We start from the raw sequence: 10,000 nt of genomic DNA on the forward strand, positions 1-10,000 counted from the left end.
GAGAAGTTTATGATGAGATATGGTTTTAGTTGAAAAATATTAAGTTATGACTATTTTATAAATTAACCAATATTCTGGTCTGAAATGTGAAAACAGTATAGAATTGAATGCATTATAATAGTTAAACATTGTGTTCACAGACTGTGTTACACTGACCCCTGCTGGTGTGTGTGTGTGTGTGTGTGTGTGTCTCCTGCAGGATCAGTATAAGTTCTGTTATGAAGTGGCACTGGAATACTTGAACTCTGGGTAATCTGAGCGGACGCTGGTCTTCTTCATCCTCTTCATCCGGACACTGAGACACACGACAGAAACTGAACCTGGAGCAGAAGCCATGTTTTCCAGCCAGCGCTCGCGTCTGTTCTTCTGTTCCTCCAACACTCTTCTTCTCTTGCCTTGGTCTCACCGGACGCCTGTCGTCATGTGTGTGTGGAATGCGGCGTCTCGTGGATGTTGATTTGATCACTGTTTTTATGACGTCTCTGTACAGTCCGGTCATGTGCGGCGACCGCTCCGCTCTCTCTGTGGTTGTGTTTGTGTGGAACGATGGAAAAACTGCTGAAACGTCCCGTCCCAAGATCCAAAGCTTGTGTTCGTGATCTTTCTTGTTTTGTTTTTGTTTATACTGTAAATAGATGGAGTTCACCAGATAATTTATTCATTGACAGATTTTTGTGAAGCACACCGAGTGACAATCATGTTTTAATTTGGTCATTATTAGCATACGCATATAATAGTGACCAGATTGTATTGTTAACTTTTTATTTATCTGGTATGAAAAAATAAAACATAAAAAAAATAAAACCTATAAATACATATCTATATCTGCCAAACCTGTCGTGCGTGTGTTTTTTTTGCAAAGAGGCACACAGTGAATTTTAATATGCATTGAACGTTTACATCTGTTAGATACCGTATCCCACAATGCAACAGTGTTATTTTAATATTATTATCGTTTTCATGAATATTAATTTTTATTTTATTTTTTGCTTGTTTACAAAAAATAATTTAGTTGTTTGCCCTTTTTAGTAGATCTTGTTATATATATTTATATAAAACAAAAAATATATATTAAAAGACGAGAGTGGTAAATGTTACAGACATATTATCATGGAACTGTTCAGTCTATTATTATTTATCAGTGGGACAATATTCACACAATACTATAACCTAGAAATAATTAAAGGGGTCACTTCCAGGTCACAACAGGACGAATTATGTGCGCAGCAACATCTGACTCAAATATTATGCTGATTTACAGTGAGTATGGGTTTCAGACATTACTCTTAAAAGACTCTTATTCTGTATGAAAGAATGAACAGACCACACTGAAGGCGGAGCGATTCGACCAATCAGATGAGAGGATTCTTTTAGTGCCGCCCACAAGTGCGAATCAATATTGAAGCCAAACCAATTTGTAAACCTCAAACGAAAAAATTAGAAATCGAGCCAAAATTTCATTTTCCGTTTGTTAAACTAAACGGAAAAACGAATAAACGAGCAATTTTTCAATTTCTTGTTATTGCATTAAGCTGCACACTTTTTTAAATATCATCATTAATTCCCAAATAGAATAATGAATGAACGAAAAAGTACACGTATCGAAGATATTTAGTTAATTTCCTACCATAAATATATCAAAATTTAATTTGTGATTAGTAAAATGTATTGCTAAGAACTTAATTTAAAGGTGATTTTCTTAATATTTAGTTGTAAACCCCATACTGCTTTTTTGTGAGTTTGAGTTCACATGTGTCTGTCCAGAAGAGGCCAGCAGAGACTGAATCTTAACTTCATGCAAATCAAGAAGAAAAACAAAAGCCAAATAGAGACTCCACAGTGGCTAAGTTAACAAATTACCAGACGCCACCTGATTCAAATATTCCACCAACGTTAAATAGTAATGACTTTATGAATTTCTTCACTGATAAAATAGATAACATTAGAAATACAATAGCGAATGTAGATTCTACAGCGTCTAACACTTCAGTTTCATCCATCGCACCCAAAGATAAACTGCAGTGCTTTACAAATATAGGACAGGAAGAGCTAAATAAACTTATCACTGTATCTAAACCAACAACATGTTTATTAGATCCTGTACCCACTAAATTACTGAAAGAACTGTTACCTGTAGCAGAAGAACCGCTTCTCAATATCATTAACTCGTCGTTATCTTTAGGTCACGTCCCAAAACCATTCAAGCTGGCGGTTATCAAGCCTCTTATTAAGAAACCAAAACTAGATCCTAGTGTACTGGCAAATTATAGGCCTATTTCAAATCTTCCATTTATGTCTAAAATTTTAGAAAAAGTCTGTCTGCTCAAATGAGCACCTTCCTGCACAAAAATGATCTGTATGAAGAATTTCAGTCAGGTTTTAGGCCCCACCATAGCACGGAAACTGCACTTGTTAAAATTACAAATGACCTGCTCCTTGCGTCAGACCAAGGCTGCATCTCATTTCTAGTCTTACTTGATCTTAGTGCTGCGTTCGACACCATAGATCATGACATACTCATAGATAGATTACAAAACTATACAGGTATTCAAGGGCAGGCTCTAAGATGGTTTAGATCCTACCTGTCCGATCGCTACCATTTTGTTTACTTAAATGGGGAGTCATCTCATTTATCATCAGTAAAATATGGAGTGCCACAAGGATCCGTCCTAGGTCCCCTTCTGTTTTCAATATACATATTGCCCTGTGAGGGACCGAGAAGCCAAGAACAAGGAACACAAGCGTTGCGCAAACAAATGGGTCTTTATTTGAACCCCAAAACAAAATAACTTTACACACTTACAACAAAAATAAACAAACAGAAACCGAGATCAAAACAATTGGACAAAAACCAAACAAACAAACTAAAACTGACCTGCTCAAATGAACAAAGCAACAGTTTATATGGAAGGGATGGGCCCATTACAAATTAAGAGGGGAAACAATTTAACTTTACATACAACATATAACCTTACATAAATCAAAATCAAATCAAACAGAGATACATTGTAAATAAAGATAAGGAAAGCAAAATGTAATCAAATATCATAAATGTACAACTAAATAAATCAATTAATAAACACATCAACGTTCCTTCCTCCCCCCGGAAACTCCCAGTGAATGGTACGTCCAGACGGAACCAATAAGCTTAAATATGGTGTTCCTGCCGGACTCTTGTTTTTCGTCACACCAGGATGCGGCTGCAACGGACCATGGCTGAAGTTGATCACCGGTAAACTTAAACTCAAAATAGAAACAAATATAAATAACAGATACAACATAACTAATTTGTGTGCACTTCAAATCAGTCACAATGTATTGTGAATGTAAATGTAACTTATGCAAACCTAACAATAAATAGAGAAAGAATGAATGAATTGTGTTTCCTGTGGTTACTTATGCGATCATACTGAAACAAATGAAAATGAATAAGAAGTTTAAATAAAGCTCATTCTGAAATGAATGTCCTTCGTGTAAATATATGTATGCATGTGTGTGTGCGCTGGATACATCCGCTTTACCGCTCTTGTGCGGCCACCACTCGGGCCGTCACATGCCCCTTGGTAATATTATTAGAAAATACGGAATTAGCTTCCACTGTTATGCTGATGATACTCCGCTATATATTTCAACGAGACCAGATGAAACTTCCCAATTATCTAAGCTAACGGAGTGTGTTAAAAATGTAAAAGATTGGATGACAAATAATTTTCTCCAATTAAATTCAGATAAGACAGAGATATTAATTATTGGACCAAAAAACACTACACAGAATCTTGTAGATTACAATCTGCAACTAGACGGATGTACTGTTACTTCCTCTACAGTCAGAAATCTGGGTGTTATATTAGACAGCAATTTGTCTTTTGAAAATCATATTTCCAATGTTACAAAAACTGCATTCTTCCATCTTAGAAACATTGCCAAGCTACGAAACATGTTATCTGTTTCTGATGCAGAAAAGCTAGTTCATGCATTCATGACCTCTAGACTGGACTATTGTAATGCACTTCTAGGTGGTTGTCCTGCTTCGTCAATAAACAAGCTACAGGTCGTCCAAAATGCAGCAGCTAGAGTCCTTACCAGGTCAAGAAAATATGATCATATTACCCCAATTTTACAGTCTCTGCACTGGCTACCTATTAAGTTCCGTATCAGTTACAAATTATCATTACTTACCTACAAGGCCCTGAATGGTTTAGCTCCTGCGTACCTAACTAGCCTTCTACCACGCTACAACCCATCACGCACCCTAAGGTCACAAAACGCTGGACTTTTGGTCGTTCCTAGGATAGCAAAGTCCACTAAAGGAGGTAGAGCTTTCTCACATTTGGCTCCCAAACTCTGGAATAGCCTTCCTGATAATGTTCGGGGTTCAGACACACTCTCTCTGTTTAAATCTAGATTAAAAACACATCTCTTTCGCCAAGCATTCGAATAATGTATCTTTTTAATTGTGAGTGTAGTTGCATCTGATCAAAGGTGCATTTTTATTCATTACCTTAGGTTAAACTAATCTTACTTTGATGGATCAGCAGCTATGCTAATGATGTCTGTATTTTGTTTCTATGTTTCGCCACGGGATTTACATCCCGTGGTAACTAGGATTTACACAAGCTCCAGTCTGGATCCAGAACACCTGAGAAGAGATGATGCTGACCCTCAGAGGACCTCAGATGATGCTGACCTTGAATCAACAAACAGAACTAACAATTATTGCTAAATGTGTGACTGCATCATATAATAACTTAATTAATAATATTGATAGTTCTTCGTCTAGCTGACTACGTCTTGTATTATTATTATTATTTTTTTTTTTCTAAAATCCTGTCAAATGTGCACAAACTACTAGCTACTACTAAATATTGTAGAAACATAATTTTCTGTAAAGTTGCTTTGTAACGATTTGTTTTGTAAAAAGCGCTATACAAATAAACTTGAATTGAATTGAATTGAATTGAATATACTTTTGAACACTGAAAAGGTTTGTGTTGTAATTTAAAGACTTCAATAATTATAACTTCATAAATTATTGAAAAAATAATGGAATGTTCATAAAGAGCTGAAGTTAGTCAAAGAGTCTCGTTGAAGGACTTTTAGTGAGGCTTTCAAGAACCAAACTAATGTCACTAAACTCAATTCATCCATTATGATATTGTGCACCTTCTGAAGGATGACGTCATTACAAAAATGTTTGTAAAGTTATATATATATATATATATATATATATATATATATATATATAACTTTTATTCCTAAGAAAATAGTTTTTTAATCCTTAAAATTTGAGTTTAAAACATTTTACCCGATATATTGTTTGGATAAAAGCGTCTGCTAAATGTTGAAATGTAAATATGTTATAAATATGTTAAATATTCAGATATATAGCCTATTATCATTATATATCTGAATATGTTGGATAGTATTAGTTATATATTGGATGTATTGAATAGTATTACGTATGTAATGAACTGCAGTTTTGAACTTTTCAAGCCTATAAATCAAATCAAGTCGCATATGTGTTTAATCCGGCGTTTTATGATTGACAGCTGCAGACATCCAATCACATCCGCACTTCTAGAAGCGTTGAGTTCCGCTCAGCCAATGGTTGTGCGACTAACAGCGACGCGCCCTGCCTCTCAGAGCGAGTTCAGCCAATCCAGCGCGCTCATTCTTGCATAATTAACGCAGGCTCGCGGTGGGCAGTGACGCAGGGTCTCAGTCTCAGACTTTCCTCGCAATTCATCGAAAATACTCGCTTCGCTCGGCGGAACGGATTTCATAGTATTTTCCCTTTCAATCTTCACGACGCTGAAACTCAGAAACGGGTCAAACCCATGTGATTTCTATTGTTCAGACCAGACGCACCCTCCTCTTTCATGTGGATATTGATGCGGTAGAGAACAGATAAAGATGCCGCAGCCGAAATCGCGAAAGATCGCCGTCCTGGGTTACAGATCCGTCGGTAAGTCGCGTTGCGACGCGTCGTTTGCATCGGATGTCAATGCATGAGATTCGTGTGAATGTCACCCGTCGTTCACGCATGCATTTGATCACAGGCTGAAGTAGGCACGCTCTGTGACACATCAGATCCTGAAACGCACCGTGCATCCTCATGCATTTAACCCTAACCTGTCTTTAGGACGCGAATGCGGTTCTGCAGATGCATGCAGGCCTCAGTCGAGTCTCGGAGTGCTTATTATTTAATGCATTTTCATTCTGTCTGTCTGTTCGTATCTTCTGTACACATGTCAGCTTCTCATAGAGGCCTGTATTCATTTACAGGAGCTTCATGATATTTCTATAAAAGGGTTTCAATCAGAGACACAAATATGAGCATCCTAACATAAGACTGCTAAATATTTTCATGTATAAAGACTTGATTCTGATTATTATACTTGAGTATGATATTATATTTGGAAAATATTTAGTTTTTGATTTATTTTATTCTACTCACTGTAGTTCTTCACTGATAGATGGATAGATAGAACAAAATAATGTTGAATATATGGATAGATTTATATATTTATTTGTTTATTTAATTATACTATGCTTATATCCTTTTTATTTTAAAATGTAATATTTTTTATTATTGAATTATTTATTTTAATATAATTATGTATTATAGGAATTAATATAATATTAATCAATTAACCTTGTATGTGCAAACATACTTGACAATAAAGAGCTTTCTAATTATTTATTTTAATTATTTATTTATAATGTCTAATTGTATATGTTGCTTTTATTTAGATCTGTTTTTAATATAATTATTTATTATATTAATACATTATTTCTGAATCAATTACAGTGTGGTGTTGTGAATGAGTTTAGACCTTGCAAGATGATCCAATCAGAGCCCAGATCCAAGTCTTAATTGTAACCCATATCAGTTATTAACCGATATATCGGCCGATATTTTGAGATTATCGGCATCAGCCAGTACCTGCTACTTTATATCAGTTCCAATTAACAGTCAATGGTAATAAATAATGCTTTTAAAAATATATATATTTTAGGGAAATGTGTACAAATGTTTTAAAAAATCTGTATGTGTGTCTACATCTGAACATTATATATATATATATATATATATATATATATACATAACATATATACTGTATATACCAACTTTATATCAGCAATCTATACCTAGTTACTGTATCAGCCATCTAAAAAAACTATTTAATTGAAAACAAGCTCATATCACAAGATTCTGATCTGATCTCAAACACACCTTTTGTGTAGAATTAGTTCTATATTCAGTTTTAATGTGTTTCTCTTCACAACGAGTGACTCAGAAGTTCAGACACTGATCTTTCCCATCAGCCCACTGGAGTCAGATCCTGATCTGCTGGATGGGATTGTGTCATTTAGAGCAGATTTCTTCTCTGCAGTTCAGCGTTTACACAGAACATGCGTGTGCTGATGTGTGTGACGCTTGAGAGAACATACCAACATCACGCCAGGACACACACGAGTGCACTTCAGCCTTTGAGAGCAGTTCTGATCACACAGTCGCCACCACACCTCCAGCATTTAATCAAGTCATGTTTGCTTAGTGTGGTGTATGTGTATATATATAAATGCACCAAAATGGTATTTTATACCAAAAATTTAAATTAATGTTTTATGTAGTTGAAAGCAGAGACATAAAATTTGGGTAATTGAGCAGTCAAAGCAATCTCATATATTTATATCTTGTTTTTTAATGCTGTTTTTATTTTAATATATTCAGTCGCCAACATTTCATTGCATCCAGGTTATTAAAGAATACAGAAAAAAATACAGAACAGAAAATAAAAAACAATTAAAAATATTAATAAACATTTTTAAAGTATGTGATTGCATTTATACAAATCATTATTATGATATATTATTTTACATGTTCATACCACAAACAATGAATCTGTTTTTGAGTGATTTGCTAAAACATATTTTTGAAAGCGTGCAGAAAAATCCATGGTTTAATTTAATGAAGCTGTCAGCTCTTATAAAGTAATTTCAGGCTTCAATATGGCAGATGCACGTGAACTTTAACCTCAGATAACATGATGTACGTTTAAGCCGTCTCAGTTCTGTGCTCGTGACATTTCTGGCTCTCTTCTCAATATAACTCAATGCCGTAATCTTCACTAGTCTCACTAATGAAGGCCTTTGAGTTTCTGATGCTGATGCTGGACTCTGATTCCAAAAGCAGTGCAGTATAAAGTCATTAAATCGGTCTGATGCTGTAGAGTACAGTATTCTGCATGTCCACTCCAGCGGTCACTGCCGCCCACATCTAGGCTGTGTTCACAGGGGGTCACACACAGCCGATGGGAACTACATGTTCCTGATCCGTTTGCTCCTGTTTCACGCTCTATTTATAGAAGCTGATGAGGAACTCTGCTTGAAATCGATGTGTTTCCATTAAAACGGAGGGAAGGCAGGGCAGCTGCTGCTCTCTAATGGCTTTACTATCGAGAAACGCTTGTAACGATCAACTCAAAGCTGACTTTGAGTTGCAAAGCCTTTATAGACTCTTAATTCATGATCCTAGTCTGATCGTGAAGGATTCATATCTTCTAATGGAAACAGATGTTAATTTTTGTTGTTTTCTTCAATTTGCTTCATTTCTTAAATGGTTTTCTGTTGGTTGACGCCATTAATTGATTACTTTATCAACCTTTCGTCCTCTTCTCTGCGTCTTCCAGAGATGTTACGATAGACAATCCAATTTTTAATATTAGAGGTCAACCGACTGATCGTTTTAGCCGATTTATCGGTACCGATAAATTGCTGGAATAGAGCATTATCGGTAAAATCGATACCGATAATTTACAAAACCAACCTCTAGAGGCCAAATATCTGAGCCCTCCTAAAGTTTGGCATCTTTAAAAGCTATCCTGTTTGTATTTAGGCCTATAGGGAATGTGTTTTTACATTTTATAGTTGTTTCTTTAGACCGTAGTCTATTCACTATGAACTAACATGATCAAGGTATAATAGATATAATATAAAAAATTATATAATGATGGTGAGGATGTAAACATATCAACAACAACATCTCCAAAACTGCTCTGAGAGTCACTTCATGAGCATCTGACAGTTTGGTTTAAATAATACTAGCCTCATATCACATACACAGAACTGGAAAGGTATTAGCGGCAACCCTTCAAAATAAAAGTCAGATACAATCCAGTTAATTCGTGATGGAGTTAGTTGTTTTATGTTTGTTGTGACTGAAGAATTGTGTTTGGACGTTCCGTTTGGAGTCAGTCGGCTGGTTCGAACAAAAGCTTATAAATAAATGTTGATTTTAATGATCCTTGAAAGAGCCGCTCTTCCGTTCTGGAGCCTCCCGATGTTCCTGTGGACTTTTCCCTATCAATGAATGGATGCGGAGAGGAACTGACCGTTGTTATAGCAACAGGATGCAGGGCGAATCTGCCCACACACTCGTGTGTGTGTGTGTGTGTGTGTGTGTGTGTGTGTGTGTGTCCTGGGTTACTACCACTGTTGGCAGCTTCATCACAAACGCTCTTCTGAATGGAGACCTGTTTCATCACACGCTGAGATCCAAATCAGAGAAATCATAATTTGCATAAAAAAATGGAGCTTATTTTTGGCTTCATGGCAGTTTCTTGATAAGTTCAGACAATTGTGAGACTTGCTCCATTTGGGGTTATGATCTGTGACCTTGGAGTCATAAGAGTCAGTTTTTCGATATTGAGATGTATGCATCATCTGAAAGCTGAATAAATGATCTCTCCATTAATGTGTGTTTGTTCGGAGGACAATATTTGTCTGAGATACAACTATTTGAAAATCCGGAATCTGAGGGAGCGAAAAAATCTAAATATTGAGAAAATCATCTTTAATGTTGTTCAGATTAAGTTCTTAGCAATGAATATTACTAAACAAAAATGAAGTTTTGATATATTTACGGTAGGGAGTTTACAAATTATCTTCATGAACATGATCTTTACCTAATATCCTAATGATTTTTGGCATAAAA

At 35.7% G+C, this 10,000-nt stretch overlaps 2 protein-coding genes across 17 annotated transcripts in view; both read left to right on the forward strand.

Annotated features, from left to right (window-relative positions):
* LOC113068748 (receptor-type tyrosine-protein phosphatase mu-like) overlaps positions 1 to 655 on the forward strand; it is a 156,291-nt gene extending 155,636 nt beyond the window's left edge. For all 16 annotated transcript variants that reach the window (XM_026241593.1, XM_026241596.1, XM_026241599.1 and 13 more), the window contains one exon: positions 200 to 655. In XM_026241593.1, the coding sequence (XP_026097378.1) occupies positions 200 to 253 (54 nt within the window). In that variant the 3' untranslated portion in view covers positions 254 to 655. The remainder of the gene's footprint in view (positions 1 to 199) is intronic.
* A 5,009-nt stretch (positions 656 to 5,664) lies between these two features.
* LOC113068750 (GTP-binding protein Rheb-like) overlaps positions 5,665 to 10,000 on the forward strand; it is a 10,552-nt gene continuing 6,216 nt past the window's right edge. Inside the window, exon 1 of the mRNA XM_026241610.1 lies at positions 5,665 to 5,965. Within this exon, the coding sequence (XP_026097395.1) occupies positions 5,914 to 5,965 (52 nt within the window). The 5' untranslated portion in view covers positions 5,665 to 5,913. The remainder of the gene's footprint in view (positions 5,966 to 10,000) is intronic.

This window comes from Carassius auratus, linkage group LG49B (assembly GCF_003368295.1).
Source record: "Carassius auratus strain Wakin linkage group LG49B, ASM336829v1, whole genome shotgun sequence".
NCBI classification, from domain to species: Eukaryota; Metazoa; Chordata; class Actinopteri; order Cypriniformes; family Cyprinidae; genus Carassius; species Carassius auratus.